The following is a 22,275-nucleotide window of genomic DNA, read 5'->3' on the forward strand; positions in this document are numbered from 1 at the left end:
TTCTGGAGCTTATTGACTTTGAAGGAACTTCACTTCATGGAGGCTGGAAGAGGAGAAGGCATGCAAGCCTGGAAGGGAACTTGAGATATTCATGTAGTCTTCCTATCACCGAAGGTTAAGTCTGGGATATGAAGATTCTGAGCCAACCAGAGTGAAAAATAATGGTAAAAGAAAAAAAAGCAAGTTAACTTCAGGAAAAAGAAAGGAGAGAGAGCAGAGGACTGGGCCAATGAAGTGAGGCAAGAGATGCAGGTATTGGTTCTGTTAAATCTAGGTTTCCTCTCTTGGTCCATCCTCTCAAGCCACACTTGGCCTCTCTGGCTATGTGGCCTAGCACCACATACCTCATACCCTAGTGTTTGGCTCATAGGCCTTGCACCACTGAAGGATTCCCTACTCTCTTAAAGTAGATAAAAACTCATTCACAAAAATATGGTGGTGTCAAAGAAGCAGTGACCTGGGAATCAGAAGACCTTGGTTCTAGTGATGGCTTTGCTGCTATATGAACTTGGTCAAGTGAATTCATTTTTTCTGGTCCTCAGTTTCCTCATATATGAACTGAGAGGATTTAACTAAATGAACTCTAAAGTTCCTTATCAAGATAATAATAACCAGAACAACTAGGTAGTGCAGTGGATAGAGCACCTACCCTGGAATCAGGAGGATTTGAGGTCAAATCCAGATTCATTAATTGCCTAGCAGTTTGACCTTGGGCAAGTCACTTAACCCTATTGCCTTGCAAAAAACAAACAAAAAACAAATCTCACATAAATATTTTTATTTGCAGTGACTATTTGTGTGAAATTATGATAAATCTTTCTCTGATTCAAATAAATCCATACTGTCTTTGCAATTGTTAAAATCCAATACATAAATGCTCTATCTTCAGAGTCAACTCCTATAATATTTTCTAAAATATATCTAGGAAGGAATAAATCCAGGTAGGAAGGGTAAGGAATCACAACTGAACCCATACATCTTACCCATTATGGATAATTTTTAAGCGAGTAATCTGAACTCCTTAGTTTTCTTGTTCTAGGAAAGACAAGTCTCAATTTCCCTTAGTTCCATTGAGATAAGGGTGGGTTTGGTTTTGTTTTTTCAAAAGATGAAAATTATGTAATTGGAGAGCACAAAGATAAAAGCAATTACAAAGGGCAATAAATTGATGAGCTTCCACAGCATACAATCCTCATCCTAAAATATGGTATAGCTTTTAGAGTCCTGTTACTAGTCCTGATTTTACCTCTGCCTTGACCTCTCTAAAGCAAAAAGGAATCTGCAATTAGGCCACACAGCTAGTAGGTAATTATTAAGTGTCTGAGGCCAAATTTGAACTCAGGTACTCCTGACTCCAGGGCCGGTGCTCTATCCACTTCCATGCCCCACCTCCCCGGGATCTGCAATTCTTTAAAGAGAATAAGGGGTATCAAATTGTCCCTAAAAACTAGGTGTCACAAATGTATGATACTTTCAATTCTCTAGGTTAATTAAGTGGAGGGCTGGAGCTTTTAGTAAGATGAAAATTTGTGTTAAGCAATATTTCAGTTGTGATTCTTTCCTTCTTTGATAGTTCCTCACAATAACCAAGAATTTTGAATAGGTTAAATTGAATAATTGATTTTAAATACTTAATTTTGTATCATCATTATTAAAATTAAATTAATTATATACTATGAGTAATAATTTTATAAAGTAAATTGTTTAAGTCTAATTTATAGCTCATAAATTTAATATATTCATGAATGCATTTTCTTGACAAGGTTACATTTCCATTAAAGGTTACATGTTTCTATATATCCTTAGGGAATCATTAGCTTCACCTATAGGAATAATAATGGTAATAGTAATAATGACTGATATTTATATAATGCATAAGATTTACCAAGTGTTTTAATATATATATGATTTTATATAAAAAAAAAAAACTTCTTACTTTACATATGAGAGGCAGTATGTTGCAGTTTATAAAAAGTCAGTCCTGGGGGCGGCTAGGTGGCACAGTGGATAGAGCACCGGCCCTGGAGTCAGGAGTACCTGAGTTCAAATCCGGCCTCAGACACTTAATAATTATATTAGCTGTGTGGCCTTGGGCAAGCCACTTAACCCCATTGCCTTGCAAAACAAACAAATAAATAATTTTTTAAAAAGTCAGTCCTGGAACCAAAAAGATCTGAGTTCAAGCCTGCCTTTGACCTATCCTGGTTATATGGCTTTGGGCAACTTACTTAACCTCTCATGAAGTTCTCTTAAGATAGTGACAATACATTGGTGTTGGGAGTCTCCTCATCTGAGAGTTTATTATACCAATAAAAACATAGGTCTAATCTTAATCCTGGATCCTATATTACATATGTGTTTATAATTTATATTAGAAACTGGTGCTATCTTATTTATTCACTCATTCAGTCTTTAAAAACCCTGAAGGGAGTTCTGAGTCTTTTATGATAAAAATCTGGGGATTTATTTTGACTAGGTAAATGATATGGCTTGCTGCCCCTCCGCGCTTTCAGTGGCTGTGGGGAGCACTGCAGGATATTTGATGTTCCTTAATATTTGTAATGTCAAATCCCCTTCACTTATTCACAAAATCCTCCTGACCAGATCTTCTATACAGCATGTACAGTAAGTATAACCTGAAAGAAATGTTATTTGTTATCTATGTTATGTATGTATGATATGTTAACTAGGAATACCATGAATCTATAGTTCTGAGGTACTAACATAATGACAGTAGTTTTTTACTTCTTTATCAAATTAGTTGCATTATTAGATGACTATTTTACCCCCTTTTCTCTTAATGTGGAAATGATCAACTTTTTGTTCACTGACATTCTATTTTTATTTTAGAATTTCTTCTTTTAATTTTAAGGTTTTTTTAGAGATTTCAAAATATGATGAAATGTTTTATTTTGTGATATTACCAGGAATTGGTTGTAAGATGCCATGATTCAATAATACAGCTTCTTTTGGAAGTTGTTTATATAAACCTTACATAATAGATTTTTATTTCAAATGATTTATATTATCATATGTCATATGTCAAATGATTTATATTGTCATAATGTATTTCATTCAGGTAATTTTCTGCATCTGAAATATTAATTTTAGGCTAATGATTCATCATAGGATTGAAATAAAAAAATTAGAAAGTAGGAAGGGATTTAGTTCAGCCTATCTTCAAAAGGGATCTCTACTATAACATACTTGAAAAGTTGTTGACAAGAAATCATCTAGCCTCTTCTTGAAAACCTGCAAAGGATCCACCATCTCTTGAAGTAGTCCATTCCACTTTTAGGTCAGCCCTAATCTTAGGAAATTTTTTCCTAACATCAAACTTAAATTTGCTTTGAACTGTAATTACAATAATTTCATATCGAAATTTACTTCAAATTGCCATAATGAGGACTCCTAAAGAGCCTAAAACAACCTCAGCAATTACATGACATATTTATCAAGGCAGTAAATCTGTCAGCCAAGGGCAATACCAGTATAAAATGTAAACTCACTTGTGAAATTTCACAAAGGAGGGTGACAAAAGATTATGAGTAGTATTACTTCATAAAACAGAAGCGGTGAAATGTAACTGAAAAACCAGTGTAAAGAAATTTATCTTATGGGCATTTAAGAATTAAAATAGGAAAAATATAAGAAAAACTGGAAAAGATCTACCAAGATTTTTGTAACTAATTCTTCATCACTAAATCTCAGATTTATTATAGAATAGAGTTAAAGAGAACATAAAAAAGAAAAGTAGCTGAATTAAACTAATAATTTGTTTATGCTAGAGATAATTCATAAGGTATATGAAGTAGATGAAAATACCAAAAGAATGAGGAAAAAATCCAATGCTAAAAAAGTAAGAGCAGCAACTATCGACCTACTTGTTTATTTTCCCAGTCAGATGGCATATTGGTTAGAGGGTTAGACGGTGTCAGGAAGATCTGAGTTCAAATTTTGCCACAGAAAATTACCAGCTGTGTGACCCTGAACAACTCAATTAACATCACAGTCTCAGTTTCCTCCTCTATAAAATGGGGATAACATCACCTCTTTATAGGACTGTTATAAAGAATAAATGAGATAATATATATGTGAAACAAATTTTAAAGTACCATGTAAAAGTTAGCTAAGTGCAATTTTGAGATTAATTTACATTTGTATTGAAGTCATACTAGATTAGGTTTTTTTAGATAATGTGCAGGCTTTTCCATGTAATATTCCACAGTAGAACACAAAATTGGCTGGAAGATATAGTCAGGGATTCCATTATATTTATTATTTATTGATTTTTAAAAAATTATTTCTTTACAGTAAAACACTTTAAAGGCTCCCTTCTGGCATGATGTCTCCTATGTACCCAATATACCAGGTTTTTCAAACACCCTAAACATTTACTTTCTCAATCTATTCACTTCCTATGATCTACTCCATGCTATCTCAGTTATATACAATTGCCATACTCTTGATCTTGCCAGTGCATACCAATGTACCATTTCTGTGTTCAAGAAGCCTTATCTGATTATAATCTATTCTCTTTCCATCCCTCCCTCCACCTTCCCTTGCCAGACTTTATTCTTCACCCACACCATGAGGGGTCCCTTGACCTCTCAGTTCTTTTCCAGGTTATCTCTCCTGCATTTTCCACTTTCTCATTTTTCCCATCTTGACCCTTTCATGAACCAGGTCAGCTATACCATGTCTTCTCATTAAGTCCTTTGTCCCCTTATCTTCTGCCAATGTATCCTGAAAGTCTTGGCTTTGGATCACTTCCACTATCCTCCATATTCTCTGCTATACATGTGGAAATAAAGATGGAGAAAACTACACAACCATTCTTGAGACCACTATAAATTTATATTACACAACCTCAACTGGGTCCTGATTATTTGCTATTAGGCAATTCTATTGTGCCTACCTTATCAACTCTTCAAAGCCTCAAAGTTTTTCACTCCTCCTTAAAGTTCCGGTGGCAGAATTCTAGGGTGGAGCCAAGATGGTGGTATATTCTGGGAGCTTTTCCTTACACAAGGTTAAATGAAACCTCTACACAGACAATAAAGCTATGGATCCTTATTGAGACAAGTTTTCGACTGTAGACATCATGGAGAATCTTCAGTGAAGGTCTGTCTTTTCCAGGGAAAAAGGGAAGTAAAACTCAGCTAAGCAGGAGAGTGGGAAAGCCAACAGGAATCTTTTAGCCACAGTGCAGCCTGGATCTCAGCAGTTAGACAGTAGCACAGGTCCCAGCAACTAGATAGCAAGCCAACAAGGCGAGTCCCAAATGCAGCCAAAGTTGGAACCCTGGGAACTCTGGGGCAAAAGACAGGATTGGATTGGGAAAAACCACTGCGTAGGCAGAGCCTGGATATAAAGGAGGAAACAAACTTCTGGATAGGTAACATCTGGGTTGCATAGGCAACATCTTGTCCAGTGATAAACCAAGGATCATACTCCAGTCCATGCACAAGAAGCTTAGCACAATGCTCCCTATACTCCAGAAGTAGAACTCAAAAATCAAAATGAACCAAAAAAAATCCTAAAAGAAAACTTACTATAGAAAGCTACTATTAAGATAGAGATGATAAAAATGCCTTCTCAGAAGAAGAAAGCAGTGACAAATTACCTACATGGGATGCCTCAAAGTAATCTGTGAAGTGGACTCAAATCCAAAACCTCATAGAAGACCTTAGAAAAAAGGAAAAAGAAAAATTTTAAAAAGAAATGAGCCATGCAGGAAAATTATGAAAAATTGACCAAAGAAATCAATTCCTTTAGAAGTAAAAATAATCAACTGGAAAAGGAATGCAATTCAGCTAAATCTCAAATCAACCAATTGGAAAGGGAATACAAATCAGTAAAAAGGAAACACAAAAACTAACTGAAGAAAATAAATCCCTCAAAATTAGAATTGGACAAATAGAAACTAATGAATCTTTGAGACACCAAGATTCCATCATACAAAATCAAAAGGTTGACAAAACTGATAAAAATATAAAGTACCCTTTAGGGAAAAACAAGTGAAAAGGAAAATGGATCCAAGAGAAATAATTTATGAATTATTGGTCTCTCAGAAAGTCTAGATTTAAAAAAGGAGCCTGGAAAATAGCTTTCAGGAAATTATCTGGGAAAATTGTCCCACCATATTACATCAAGACATCAAAATGCCCTTGAAAGAATTCCCAGAGTACCTCCAGAAAGAGAACCCAGATTAAAAACTTGGCAAAGGATCTTAGATTACAACTAAGAATTTACTATCCTGCAAAATTCAGCATATTCTGTCAGAATGGGTGTTCAATGAAATAGAGGACTTCCAAAATTTCCTTTAAAAAGACCAGAACTGAACAGAGAATTTGATCTTTGAAAATATGGCTCAAGAGATGCTTTAAAAGGTAATTGAAAAGAACATTAAATTGTATACAACCCTGCAAGGGAAGCTAATACTTAAAACTCTTGAGAATTGTATTTCTCTTAGGAGACTTAAAGGATTGAATATAGTTGAAGAGATTGTACTTAAGGACATGGGTATGGTTGGTTCTTGTCCTTCGTTATCAACGATGGCTAAAAAGACATCACTATGTTTAAGACAAATTACAATGTGCCCAATTGTGGCTAATCAGACCAATAAGAACCTAAAATGCTCTACCACAGGATGGGTATTAATAGTACAGGTGAATACTTGGGCTGTTTACTCTGAGCTCCTTTAATTCTGTCTTGCTCATAGAGCTCAGCACTTTCTCTGATGAGGGCACTCTATGCTGGGTGGTCCTATGCCAGTGTCTTCCATGCCTTACAATCAATTCTAAGTTCTTAAGACACCTTCAGAGTGTCCTAGCACTTAAAGAATACTTCAAGGTTCTATATTTGATTAATTCAGAAGTGACTTGACTTTGATAGCTACTTAGAGGTTTATAATACCATGGGGCAGAGTATACTCCATACTTTGGTTGGGGAAGGCTATAGGACTAAGGTTAGAGTATTGTAGAGATGGAAGAAGAGAGTATACTTAAGTGGATTGGACACAAAAACATCATGAAGAGATTTTGCTTTGCCTGACACTTTGGCTACAATTGGATGGAGTATATTTGGGGGTGGGGAGCATAAATGGTTCATGAAATGATTTGATTTTGCATGATTCTTTGACTCATGAGCATTATATGTCCATGGAGGGTACTTGAAAAGCAGATAAGATATAAAGTGATTATAATGTGATGTAATTCATTACTCTTGAGAAGTGTATTTCTAATAGACAGAAGTGACAAGCAATGCTATTTATCAATCAATCAAGCAAGCGATCTATCTTTAAGAATAATACTTCTATCAGGACATTTAAAAGGAATATATTTTGACTTACAAAGGATGTAAGTATAGGACAGGGTCAAAACAATAAAAACATAAAAAGAAAAACTAAGAGAAGGATAGATATTAGTGGATCCAGGCGAAGAGACACAAAGACCTATTATAGTAGAGAAGAGAGGGTGTGAACACTGAGTAAATCATACTCAATAGATTTGGCCCAGAGAGGGAATAATATACATTCTGAAAATCTATTCTACTCTCCAAGGGAGTTGGGAGGAGAAGTGGGGGAAGGGAAAAGGAACTGATAAAAAGGAAGGCAAAGGAATAAGTGAAAATAAGTTAAACTTTAAAAGAAAAATTGAAGTGGAAAGGGAACAGAATATTGGTGAGGAGGAATAAGAGGAAAGAGAAAAGTACAAGCAGAAGTACAAATGGGGAAAGATAGCATGGAGGGAAATATAGAATTAATAATGTTAACTGTAAATGTGAATGGAATAAACTATCCCATAAAACAGAAGCAAACAGTAGAATGGATTAAAATCAGAATCCTACAATAGGTTGCTTACAAGAAACACATTTGAAGCAAAGAGATACACACAGGGTAAAGGTAAAAGACTGGAGCAAAATATATTATGCTATAGGGTAAGTAAAAAAAAAATCAGGGGTACCAATTCTGACCAGACAAAGCAAAAATAAAAATAGAACTCATTAAAAGGCATAAGGAAGGAAACCACATCTTCTTAAAAGGTACCATAGTAAATGAAGCTATATCATAATTAAACACATGCACCTAGTGGTACAGCTTGCAAATTCTAGGTGAATAAAAACTTAGAAAACTTAGACAGGATAGACCTCTGGAGAAAACTGAATGGGGATAGAAAAGAACATACCTTTTTCTCTTCAGTACATGGCACCTATACCAAAACTGACCATGTGTACTAGATAAGGCATAAAATCCTTAACAATGAAATGCAGAAAGGCAGAAGAAATAAATGTATAATAAATAATAAATAAAGAATATAGGAAATAAATCATGATGCAATAAAAATTACCTGTCATAAAGAGCCATGGAAAGATAAACCAAAAATTAATTGGAAACTAAATAATTTAATTTTAAAGAATGAGTGAATCAAATAACAAATCATAGAAATAATTATTTCATTCAAAAATGCCAAAATTTATGGGATTCAGCCAAAGCAGTTTTTAAGGGAAATTTATATCTCTAAATACTTATATGAATAAAAATAGAGAAAGAGGAGATCAATGAATTGGATATACAACTAAAAAAGCTAGAAAAAGGACAAATTAAAAATTCCCAATTAAATGCCAAAGTAGAAATTCTGAAAATAAAAGGAGAAATTAATAAAAGTGAAAGAAAATCACTGATCTAATAAATGAAATTGAGTTGGTTTTATGACAAAAAAAATAAAATAAACCTTTGATTAATGACTTTAAAAAAAAGAAAGAATACCACCAAATTACCAGTATCTAAACTGAAAAGGTTAAATTGTCATCAATGAGGTACAAATTAGAGGTAATTCAGAGCTATTTTGCCTAACTGTAAGACAAAAAATCTGACAATATAAGTGAAATAGGTGAATATTTATAAAATATTTATAAATATTTTATATTTATTTTTATAAATATTTATAAATATTTATAAAAATACAAACTACTCAGGTTAACAGAAGAGGAAATAAAAATATTTAAATGATTCCATTTCAGAAAAAGAAATTGAAGAAACCATTAATAAACTCTCTAAGAAAAAGTCTCCAGTTCAAATGGATTTACAAGTGAATCCTACTAAACATTTAAGAAACAATTCCAATTCTACATAGACTATTTAAAAAAATAAGAGGAGTTCTGACAAATTTCTTTTATGACACCAAAATGGTGCTGATACCTATACCAGGAAAGTCAAAATAGAATACTACTCTTTTAAAAAAGCATTATAGATCAATCTCTCTAATGGACATAGATGCAAAAATCTTAAATAAAATTTTAGTAAAGAGATTATAGCAAATTATTCCTAAAATAATATGCCATGATCAGGAAGGATTTACATCAGGTAGAGATGGTTCATTCAACCTATCAACTAAAAAAACAACAAATCATATGATCAGCTCAAATGGTGCTGAAACAGCCTTTGACAAAATACATCTATTCCTATTCAAAACTACTATAGAGTTAGGAATAAATGAAATTTTCCTTAAAAATATAAGCAGTATCAGGGGGCTAGGTGGTGCAGTGGATAAAGCACTACCCCTGGAGTCAGGAGTACCTGGGTTCAAATCCAGTCTCAGACACTTAATAATTACTTAGCTGTGTGGCTTTGGGCAAGCCACTTAACCCCATTGCCTTGCAAAAAACCTAAAAAATATATAAGCAGTATCTATGGAAAAACCATCAACAAATATTGTATGTAATGGGAATAAACTAGGAGCATTTCCAGTATCAGTCACCATTACTCTTCATTATAGTATTAGAAAGGTTAACTTTAGCAATAAGAAAAGAAAAGGAAATTGAAGGAATTAGAATTTGAACCAAATGAGGAAGCAAAACTTTCACTCTTTGCAGATGGTACAATAGTATGCTTGAAGAATCCTAGAAAATCATCTAAAAAAACTATTTGAAACAATTAACATATTCAGCAAAGCAGCAGGATACAAAATAAATCCACACAAATATCACCATTTCTGTATATGAACAACCAAGCCTAATAGTAAGAAATAAAAAGTGAAATTTCATTTAAAGAAACTGCAGACAATATAAAATACTTGGGAATCAACCTCCCAAGACAAACCCAGGAATTACATGGACACAATTGAAAAATATTTTTCACACACAGATCTAAACAATCGGGAAAGCTTCCATTGCTTATGGTTAGGTCAAGCTAATATATATAAAAATGACAGTTCTACTCAAATTAAATTATTTAGTGCCATACCAAACTACCAAATGGCTTACTTTATCAAATTAGAAAAAAAATAGTAACAAAATTCATCTGGAGCAACAAAAGGGTCATGATGAAAAAAATGTAAAGGAAGGTGGTCTAGTTCTATTAAATCTAGAATTATACCATAAATTGGCAGTCATCAAAACTGCCTGGTATCAAGTAAGAGAGTAATGGACCAGTGAATTAGGATAAGTACAAGAGAAAACAGTAGTAATGACTATAGTAATCTATTATTTGACAAACCCAAAGACATTACCTTCTGGGATAAGAACTCATTATTTGACAAAAAATTGTTGTGAAAACTGGAAAGTAGTATGGCAAAAACTAAGTACAGATCTGCCAAAATGATGTCAAACTGGACACAGGATTTAGATATAAAGGGTGATGCAATAGACCAATTAGCAGATCACGAAATACTCTGTCAGATCTATGGAAATGGGAGAAATTTATGACCAAACAATAGAATAAATTATAAATTGCAAAATGGATGATTTTGACTATATTAAATTAAAAAGGTTTTATACTAATAAAGCCAATGCTGCCAAGATTTAAAGGAAAAACAGAAAACAAATTTCACAGCTAGGGGGTTCTGATAAAGATCTTATTTCTAAAATATAGAGAATTGAATCAAATTCATAAGGTTATAAGCCATTCCCCAAATGATAAATGGTCAAAGATCATTACAAATTAGAGAAATGCAAATTAAAACAATGAGGTACCACCTCATACCTAGCAGATTGACTTAGATGACCAGAAGGGAAAACCATCTATGTTGGAGAGATTGTGGGAGGTTTGGGACATTAATGCACTATTAGTGGAATTGTGAACTAATTCAACTATTCTGGAGAGCAATATGAATTAATGCCCAATGAACAGTAAAACCGACCATTCCCTTTGGCCCAGCAATACCAATCCTAGGCCCACATCCAGAAGAAATAAAAATAGGAAAAGTTCCATATGTTCCAAAATACTCATAGCAGCTCTTTCTGTAGTGTCAAATAATTAAAAATTGAGGGAATTTCCATCAATTGGGGAATGACTGAACAATTTATGATATAAAATGTAATGGAGTAGCATAGTTCAATAAGAAACAGTGAATGTTTGGACTCTAGAAAAGAATGGAAAGAATTTACAGGAACTGATGCTAAGCAAAGGGAGTCGAACAAAGAGAACATTGTATATGTTAACAATAACAGTGTGAGTTGATCAACTTTGATGGATGTAGCTCCTCTCAGCAATTCAGATAACCGGGAAAGAAAAGTAGGTTGTTTTAATTATCCCCAAATTCTTTCAGAAACAAAGGCCATTATTTTTAATACCAATTTTCTTCCAGTTTTTATTCAAGTCATGGAACACTGCAATCTCTGAATCAATAGAGAGTAATGTGATAAGTCTGTTTAATTAACAAAAATTTATTTTACACTTATTTTGTTCTAAGCACAGAAAAGTATGTCTAAGCTTTATGATACATAATAAAGAACTCCTTAGAAGAAATGGAATAAATACCATCACCAAAGAAATGTATAATTGAAAAAGAAATAGTCTGCTCATGTGTTGAGAGGAAAAAATAACTGATGGACAATCTGTGAGCTCCACACATTTATTATCTATTGACAACAAAAGGAAGTGAGAAAGTTTACCAAAACTTTGGGTGATTCTTTGGTTAGAGTTATGGAAAGGCATATACAAAGAATTGGACAACCTAATTGAGCTTAGAAGCATTGTCATGTGTAGGTCAAATAAGGACATTCACATTAAGATTGGCAGATTGTACTGTGGATAAGAAATGCAATGTGACTTAGGGTCAAAGACAGAATTGGGTCAAAAGACTTTAATTAGATTCCAGGTCTACTATTTAAGACCAATTATTTAATCTCTCTGGGCCTCAGTTTTTCTTAACTGTATAATGGGGAAAGGTGGAACTAGATCACTTCTAAAGTCCCTTTCACACAGTCTATTAATAAGAAAAAATCTATAATTTGATTTGTTTTTTCTAGTTATGATCAACATGGTTTGTTTTTGATAGTTGGAACATCTGATGGACATATCTTCTTATTAAATTCCAAAGCCTCAGAAAAAATTCAAGATTATTGGTTTTACAGGTAATATACATAGATACATATACAGAGGTAGTATTAGTATCTTTCATCCAAAGGGTCAAAGTTTTAAGAATTAATTAGTTATGATTGAATGTAACAACTATAATGGTAAATTTTATAAAACTTTTTATATTATATTCAGAGAAAATAATTTTACAAAAAAAGAATTTTGCAAAAACAGAAATTTGGAGACAAAATTGCATACATTCTTATTGTCCATGCCCATGTTTCCCCATCCTCAAAAAACCTCACTTGATCTTTCCTATCCCTGCAATCATACTTTATCTCTTTTGCCCTTTGTAACTAAACTTTTTGGAAAAGGTCAGCCTTGGAAAGGTGCCTCTCTAATTTCTCTGTCTTCTTCACCTCTTACAATACAGTTCCCAACCTTATCATTCCACCAAACCTTGGCTTCTAGGCTCCAGATGATGTATATTTCACTACCTTGAATATTACTTTTACTTTTAATGAAGATCTCTACCTCATGTTTTTATTGCACACACATACTTTGTCACCAAAGAAATCACCAAAATTACACTAAAGTTCAGGTTTGTTTGAAGTAGAAATAATTTTTTAGAGTTACATATATGAAAACTTCTTTTATATCCTTAATACCACTGTCTTCAAAATTAGAAATACCAAAATACTATAAATCTAGTTCTAGAGGCTTGCTAAAAATAATATGCTATTTTATGAATAAAATATCTATTTTGGATTGTAGAATTGCTCTCTAAATAAAATTCTATTGGTTCCACACAGAAGATTTATATACAGAAATGAAATGTTTTAATTTAAATAAGCAAATTTCATAAAATAATTGCCAATTGCAATGTCTGTTTATGTCCTACTAATGTCTATTTTTCAGAGGTGAGTGGTAACATTTTACAAATATCTACAGTTACTGTTTGGGAAACTGACAAAGTTTCAAGTAATAGTCCCTTTGCAAAATCTTCAGAAAATGAAAGAAGTCAACTAGAAATGTTCACTCTGACTAATAATGATCTTAACAGGTAATAAAAAACAAGTATATTAAGTGTAATATTCAATTATTAAGAATCACCAAATTGTTATGTATTACTATTACATAGTAAGCATGCTATTACTAACATCCTCTTGATCCTTTTCCTTTTCAGTCTATTGGGAAAGTTTGCAGAAATTTAAACCACTGCTAAATTATTTGATTATGTTATTTTCTGCCTCAAATATGCGTTAAGTACACTCAGTTAGATTATAGGCTAACAATTATAATAGCAATGATGATATAAGAAAGCTTCCCCCAACAAAAAGAGTTGTGTAAAAATAAACTCTTCAAATTGATTTACTGTAGATTCAAAAAAAGTTAATAGCTATAAATAGAAACATATGTATTTGTAGATGATGTTTATATTTAAGAGTAATATGAGACAGTCAAAACTACCAGAATCTTTTTATATATATTTTAGGGCTTCTTTTGTATATCCATTATTTATTTTATTCTGCATAGTTGTTGAACTACTGAGATTTCTGAGTCCCAAGAATATAAGTGGTCTACCCAATGGCATACCACCTGTTAACATTAGAATATCTTTTCAAAGCCATCCCTGTTGGCACAAATGTTTTGTTTTAAAACCCTAAGGCAAAGAAAATATAGTAGGATGAAATTTTTTATTTCAAAGGAAAGTTATAACATCTGCTTATGATCAACTTTATTTAAAATATATTTAAATAGATAGGAGAAATGATTTATCAAATATATTTCTTTGTTAGTTGATATACTTGGTTCTTCTAGAGTTAATATTGGAGAAGAAAACAAAATGTATGAATAATTCTAAAACACTCAGATTTGACCAACTTATGTTGCTTGACCAGAACTTAAGAAAACTTCAAAGCCAAACAAATTTTTGCATCATCTGATGTGTCTTGTCCCTCTAGTGTTAACTAACCTTTTCAAACTTCTTTGTTTTTCATAAATAGCACATTAAATAATATCTTTATTGGTTTTAAAAGAGAAATTCTAAATAGAACTAAAGTGATTTCTTCTCTTTTAGATGCTGACAGATATAGTGATGAAAGAGGGAGACTGAAAAATGAATTATTTTCGAGGATCTTGTACGAAATAGACTATCCCTTAACCTCAGCTCTTTTGGATTTCAATTGTGAAAAAATATATGGCTTTTGTAGCCATGTGCCATATATCTGTATCTATGGTATTCCTAAACAGGTATTCCTCTATTGCCATTAATATAGCAAGATATAAATATAGAATTTTCCTTACCAATTAAATCAAATAAAACATATGGATTAGGTTACATTTTTCTTGGCTAATTTCAGAGGATTTTAATCCACACATTCTTTGCTGATCTTGGATTCATATTAGTTTCATTTGGAGCCTATCATAAAATAATCCATAGATGTCAGTAAATAAGCATTTAGGTTTCATGAACACTTGTGTGTGATAGGCAAGATTAAGGTAATGACCATTCTATGAGTAGCTGAGATAGGGTGGAAGTCATGGGAACTGAGTAGATTGAAGAACTGGGAACTTAGAATATTTGAGAAAGTCTCAATATATTTGTTGAAGTTTCTTAGTATAAGGGCAGAGATTGGAATGAACTGTGAGATAGGTCCTGAACTAATTGAGAAAGAAAGGAGCTATCCTAGGGATCAATGGGGAGCAAGGGAGTTTTGAGTCTCCTACCCCAAGCAGTAAAATGGAGGGATATGAATTATTGAACAACCTCAAGGGATACAATATCATGAAGAAGGAACCATATTCTCAGTGAAAACCAGATTCTCAAGAAGAATCCTTGATTGGAATATGAAAGATAAATGTTTAATATAAAAACAAGATTGTTAATTATAGATTAGGTATTACAGAGAGCAAAGTGGAATGGGTGGGAAGACGTAGAGTAGAACTTTGAGGGGCTCTGCTAAAGGGGATGGGAATAAGAGGAACAGGCAGTGGTAAATGGGGAGTGAAGTTTATACGACAAAGAGCCTAGGGTTCATAACCATTGAATTGGAAGAGACAATAGTTAACATTGATATCAGTAGTGAGTAAGACAAGCTTCTTAGATAAATATAATAATAGTTCAGGTTAGTGTGTATGACTAAATTATTTTTCTTCTCTTTTTTTCTTATGCTATTTATTCCCAAATGAACAGTAAAAATATTGCATATGTTTATAATAATGGTTGAAATGTTAGCACATGAGAAAAATAATTGGGGAGTTTTAGTGGGCTGAAATGTATGATCCAACAGTGTGACATGGCAACCCCCCAAAGCAAATGCCAAGGAGTAGCATGAAGAGATGCTTTATGTTCACAGCAAAGGTTCTATTGTACTTTGCCCTGGTTGTACTACATCTGGAATACTACATTCAGTTCTTGGCGGCATATTTTAGGAAGGACATGAAAAATAGGAGGGAATTTAAAGGTTAATCGGGATGGTAATGGGACTGCAAACCATGAAAGGTGAGATTCATTTGAAATCATTTGATGTTTAGCCTGAATAAAAAAATACTTAAGGTAGATGTGATTGTCTTTAAGAATTTAAGGGGTTGTCCAAGGAAGAAATAGACTTGACTCGTTTATTTTCAGAGGGAACTAGTCACAGTGGACTATAGCAGAAAAAGTTTTATATCTGGAGTTAAAAAAATTCATATTCTAGTTCTACCGCACTTGCCAACTGTGTTATGTTTGGTGAGTCATTTTTTCATTGTATATTACTGACTCTGTGATCCCCTTTTCAATTTTTTTTTTGGCAACGATACTGAAGTGATTAGCCATTTCCTTCTCCAACTAATTTTAAAGATGAGGAAATGAAGGCAAATTGGTTTAAATTGACGTGCCCAGAGTCACAAAGCTAGTGTTTAAGGACAGATTTCAGCTTAGGCAGATGAGTCTTTCTGACTTAAGCCCAGGTGTTCTATCCAGGAAGTCAACTAACTTCCCTTTGCCATCAAGATAAGCTTGAGAAAATCATTCAGACCTTCTTGGCTTACATTTGAATATGTAAAATAAGGATGTTGAAGTAAATGACCTATAGAATCCCTGAAAGTAAGTGATTTTGACTTCCTAACAATTGGAGCTATCCAAAAGCTCCAATGGGAGTTCAAGAAATAATTCTCTCTTCAAGGAGAGATATGTGACCATTCATCAGTATCTTTGGAATTTTTGGTTAGGTATGAGTTGGATCAGGTGGCCTCTTAGGTGACTTCCAGCTCTATAATTCTGTAATGTGATTATTTTTATAAAGATTCATACCTTTTCCTTGGGAATGTTCTCCAGCTGCCCAATGCTTTTAACTGATAGTGTTGCCAGAAAAATGTGTGGTTGGCTAAAGGTTTTAGGTGTTCAGCAAAGGTGAAAGAATTCACTTAAAGAGATCAGCTCTGACCCAGAAGAATTTAGGGACAAAAAGTAGTTTATTTATATATTGCTGTGGTTAACAGAAGCTAAGGGAGAGGTTAGGAGCAGCAGCAATAGCAGTAGCCACATAAAAGCATATGCAATAAAGGAGGGCATAGGATCATGAGAGGTTATTTGGGGGATCATGCTCCTTCAGAGCAGGCTAGCTTCCCAAAAGAACTCAAACAACTCAACTGAGGAGTGAGCTTTAAAGGAACATAAAGATGAGGTAATTTAGTTATATGTTGAGCAGAGATCAAGAAATTAGGGATATCTAGATAATGGCTTTGTTCTTTCAGGCTAGGGCAAGGATCCATTGTTTTGCTGTTAGTGGCTTATCTTGTGCCTGGGAACAGGAACTTACCAAGTCCTTTCCAGAGAGCAGCAAGATACTTTACAAAAGTTCACTGACCTCAGTGATGTTTGTCCTTCATTCTTAAAGAAGACATAAGGGGAGGTAATGCCATGACAAGCACATTAGTTGGATTTGAGTGAGGGGGTGCTGTGCTAAGTCACCAGCCTCACTGTCTCCTCCAGAGTCATCTGGATCCATTGATCAGATATGAATTAAAACAACTGGAGATGCCCTGGAGGAGAGGTAATCAAGGTTAAATGACTTGCCCAATGTCACACAGGTAGTAAGTGTTAAGTGTCTGAGACTGGATCCAAACTCCCATCCTCCTACTCCAAGGTCAGTACTCTATCTATATACCTCATAGGTTGGGGTTAAGGGTATACAGATTAATGGAATAGAGTTCAATGAAGAGGGAATGCAATAATTATAGAACAAATTTCTCTGTCCAATATTTTCTCTACCACAAAAAGAAGAATCAAATCCTATCATCAACATAGATGTCTCCTAACTCTTTCTCTCCTCTACCTTCATCCCAAAACAATAACAACACCAAAACCAGGAAAAAAACCCTAAAGCACCTTATTTGCACTCTAGAAGAGTGGACAATCTCAAGAGAGAATATTTTTAATATAAGTTTCTACTTTTAGGAGATTAGAAAGGAGGAGAAAAGGAGGAAAGGTAGTTCAAAGTGACAGACTGAAGAAAATGTATGTACTTTTGTAATTTACCAGTTACAGTTGGAGATAAACATACAGTTTAAGAGACACTTATTAACACAGATGCATTTGGAATTACTGAAATGTTTAGAGAATTTTTTTTTGTCATTGGTTGCCCACAATCAGAAAAGCAGGCTGCTTGCCTTCATACTAAGAAAACTTTGTTAACTCCTACTTTAGAAACTAAAGTTGAAATATATTTTCATCAAAATTTGATTTTACATTATAACTTATATTAATAGAGTCTGCAAAAAGGACTGTATCCCTATTTGTAAGAACTCACTAGATGAACTAATTTGTAATCAATTTTGATTTTTTTTTGGTTCTGTCAGCAGATGCTTAAAATTAGTCCTCATTTTCTGCCTTTTATCAGTCTTTGGTATTTAAGATAAAGTAGGGAAAGAATCTGATAGTGTCTGACAGAATCTGCCACATATAGATAATTAAAACTGCTTTTATTAGCAAAATTCCTCTCAAAATTTAAGAAATAAGATGAAAATAAATTGTAAAAAGGGCAAAACCCATTAAACAACCATATATACCTGCTTATTTTCAATCATAATATATATTGGTTTTTCATTGATACCAAGGATCAAGTTGCCAATACATTTTTTCTTAATAACAAAAAAAATTTCATAACCTTGATATTTTCTTGTTGGTTTTCAGGAAAGCAAAGACATCACCCTCAAACTAGAGAATAAAATACCAAGTAAACATTATGGAAATGGGATTCTGTATCTGTCATTTCATGGCCAGTGGCTAGCAACAACAGGCAAAGATGGAATACTGAACATCCGAGATAGTAATACTTTGGTAATACTTTTAGTAATACTTTGGTATCAATATGAAGTCCTCAATGGCACAGTGGGAAGCAGAACTGAATTTAGACTAAGAATCAGATATTCTAAATTAGTTTGAAAAAGAAAACATAAATTGTTTTTTTTAATCACCTTTTTAAACAATTAGAACATCTTAGGTGATTTTAAAATAATTTCAACAGATGTTTCTAATTCTAAGTGAAGTACAATAGTCATAAGAAAACTCAGATTTCCAAACAGGGTGATACATGAATTATTACATTTCAATAAACATAATGCTTTCATACAAAAGCAAAGACAACATAGAGGTTTCTTAATTTTAATCTTACAAATAAAATGAATTTCCTATCTTTTGTTTTATAAATTGGTTTACTTCTACCCAAATATACTCATTTCCTTTTCAGAAATGAAAATTAGATCTGTCAGTAATTTAATTATATACTAGTGATAAGTTTATTACATTGACTTCACTCTTATCTATGCCATGGAATGGCAGCAAATTCAGATCAAAAACAGCAAAATCCTTTCTACTAAGTAGTTTAGATGCATTTATCTAATGGCAAAATATCTCACTATTGCAAATAGCACACTTCCACATTTTTTACCTTGAAAACTAGAAAATTTTCTATAATAGCTATGAGCAGACATAGTCAGGTAGACAAGACTGAGGAAATGAAACTCCAACAGAAACAGTCAAAGTCCCAGTGTCTCACTTCATTACAGTAGTTTGGATCAAAAGGGAATTCCAAGTTGTGTTTTCAGTCACATTCACTGAGAGCAGGAGGACCATTATCTAACTTCAGAAAAGGTCCTCTTCCTTCCTGACCTACATGGGAGTGGGGAATAGGGATTATCAGTTTTGCTAAAAGATTTCCATTAACCTGGGGATAGGTCTTATCATTTTGTCTCTAAATATGTATATGTATATATACATATATATATGTGTGTGTGTATGTATTTTGTATATATGTAAATATTTTGTATATCTGCATATGTGTATGTGTATATATATATATATATATATATATATATATATATATATATATGTCTTCAGAACAAAAATTTTACCAAATAGTAAAATCTAACAAGGGAACTAGGGAACTTCAATAATCAGGGTGCCCAAGAACTAATTAATTATGCTGGGCAAAACAGTTATTAATATCAAGTTATTATATTAAATTAATTTACAGGTGAACATCTCATATAAGGAACTTTTACAAGCTTTTATAACAAAATTCCAAATATCACTTTCCTTGAGTCACAAAAGGGTTTTTAAAATGACAAAAGTTTTGTCAGAGAAAACATACCCAATTAAATTATCCTTATCATGAAACTCAATATGTACTTTAACTACCACTAGAATAATCTCACAGTAAATCTCCAAATTAACTCACATATGAACATGTCCTTAAATGATGCAGGTTTATATATACAAGTTCATCTTTTGGTAAAAGCAAACTTTTGAAGTATACCCCAATTTGTATAAAGAATTTTTTTCTCTACTGGTAGAAATTCTATACCACAGAAACTTTTTATAAATATGTAGAACCAGGGGTGGCTAGGTGGTGTAGTGGATAAAACACTGGCCCTGGAGTCAGGAGTACCTGGGTTCAAATCCGGTCTCAGACGCTTAATAATTGCCTAGCCATGTGGCCTTGGGCAAGCCACTTAACCCCATTTGCCTTGCAAAAAAAAATATGTAGAACTAGATGTTTAAAAAAATATCTTTTTAGGATTACAAAATTTTCTTTGTACTTAGGTTATTAATCTTAAGAATTTTATGAATCATAACCAAAATAACTTAAAATAAATTTCCTTCTGTATAGAAAATAGATGATAGAATAATGGTCATTTCCCAATCAAGATAATGATGTTCTTCTTAATACATAGGGGAAACTGCATGGCACAAGGATATATTATATATACATATGTCTGCAATTGAGAAAAAAGCTAGGACATGATTATCACATAGATAGCAAGACATATCTGTTACATTCACAAAGGTTTTTACCCCACATGCAAAATGTAACTAATCACAACTTAGGACCAGATATAGTTGATTATTTATCTCTCATGGAGTTACATTAAGAAATAATAATGCACATTAATTTCACCTAAATTTTCTTAATTCATTTATTCTATTTTGTTGTCAACAGTACAATTTTAATCTCCTAATGTTTAGTTTATAAGAGAATCTTTGCTAAGTAATAATCCTAGCTGTTATAATTATTTACCAATATCTCTTAATATTAATTTTAAAAACTTGAAAATTTCTTATTTTAATTTAATATTTTTCATATTACCTTACATAGAAAATCAGCCCATATAAAGTTATATAATTATAAAAGATCATATAGTTTAATAAATTTCTTAATAACAACTAGAAAATAGTATATAGCCCTGTTCCTTTTTCCCTTCAGGGCTAAATTTTGGCTTAAATCAAACCAACTCTGGACTTATATATAGCATAAGATGAACAAAAACAAATAAAAGGATTAATTAACCTGTTGAGACATTAATTTCATTTAGATTGGGGTTAGAAATGAACTCAGTTGCCCATGGATTTTATTTTCCCCAATGCTATAATCATTAGATAAATAATTTAGCATCCTAAGATAATTTTTTCCCAAAAAGCTAATACTATTCTTATATTAGTTTATTAGTTTCCATCTATTATTCTGAAATCGAAGGTTTAATTAACTCCTTGAGAGTTCCTCAATTTTTTTGTTAGAATTATAATTTACTGGAGGTGGCTAGGTTGCACAGTGGATAGAGTACCAGCCCTGAAGTCAGGAGTGCCCGCGTTCAAATCTTGCCTCAGACACTTGATAATTACCTAACTGTGTGGCCTTGGGCAAGCCACTTAACCCCATTTGCCTTGCTAAAACCTAAAAACAAAAAAACAAAAAAAATTATAATTTACTACAATACAAGCACAAAATAAATGACTTCAAATCTGAGTTCCACAATCCCATAGATACCATCTTTTGATTTTGATCATCTTATCTTTTGATTCACATTTCATATGCATATATTTTTTCAAATTTACCTTAAATATCAAATTATAAAAACTTTCATAATCTATTCAAATTGTAGCTAATAAATTATTGGTATTATTGATAAATTATTCACAAAAGTAGCAACATAGCATTTTCAAGATACTTCCAGTCTTGTATGGTAAGATAAAATTTCCAAGATTTAAAATACTTAAAATGGATAGAATTCTCAGTGACTTGCCCAAGATCACACAGCTAAATTGTTAAGAGTCTGAGGTCGGATTTGAACTCAGTTCCTCCTGTTTCCAAGGCCGGTGCTCTATTCACCTAGCTGCCCCCCAAATTCTCACATATATTTTCAGCAAAAAATCCAAATTTCCACAGTCTAACTCTAAATTCCACTGTTAATCCTTTAAAAATATCCAATTAAAACCCAATTTTTTAAATTTGAGTCCAATTTTTAAAATTTTATTTATTTTTTAAATTAATATTTTATTTGCTTTCAATTATATACAATAGTAGTTTCTACCCATCATTTTCTGTAAAAATTTGAATTTTAAAATTTTTCCTCCATCCTCCCTTCCCTCCCTTATCCCCCCCCAGAAGGCAGTCTGGTAATGTTTACATTGTTTCCATGATATACATTGA

At 32.7% G+C, this 22,275-nt stretch overlaps 2 protein-coding genes across 2 annotated transcripts in view; both read left to right on the forward strand.

The window, feature by feature from the left end:
• Positions 1 to 22,275, forward strand: part of LOC141521319 (cilia- and flagella-associated protein 43-like) — a 288,518-nt gene that overhangs the window by 53,777 nt on the left and 212,466 nt on the right. Inside the window, exon 12 of the mRNA XM_074233774.1 lies at positions 2,477 to 2,625. Within this exon, the coding sequence (XP_074089875.1) occupies positions 2,477 to 2,625 (149 nt within the window). The remainder of the gene's footprint in view (positions 1 to 2,476; positions 2,626 to 22,275) is intronic.
• Positions 13,811 to 22,275, forward strand: part of LOC141520459 (cilia- and flagella-associated protein 43-like) — a 45,500-nt gene continuing 37,035 nt past the window's right edge. Inside the window, exons 1-2 of the mRNA XM_074232089.1 lie at positions 13,811 to 14,554; positions 18,480 to 18,626. The gene's annotated coding sequence lies outside the window, so the exon portion shown is untranslated. The remainder of the gene's footprint in view (positions 14,555 to 18,479; positions 18,627 to 22,275) is intronic.

The sequence above is a fragment of the Macrotis lagotis genome, chromosome 4 (assembly GCF_037893015.1).
Source record: "Macrotis lagotis isolate mMagLag1 chromosome 4, bilby.v1.9.chrom.fasta, whole genome shotgun sequence".
Taxonomy (NCBI): domain Eukaryota; kingdom Metazoa; phylum Chordata; class Mammalia; order Peramelemorphia; family Peramelidae; genus Macrotis; species Macrotis lagotis.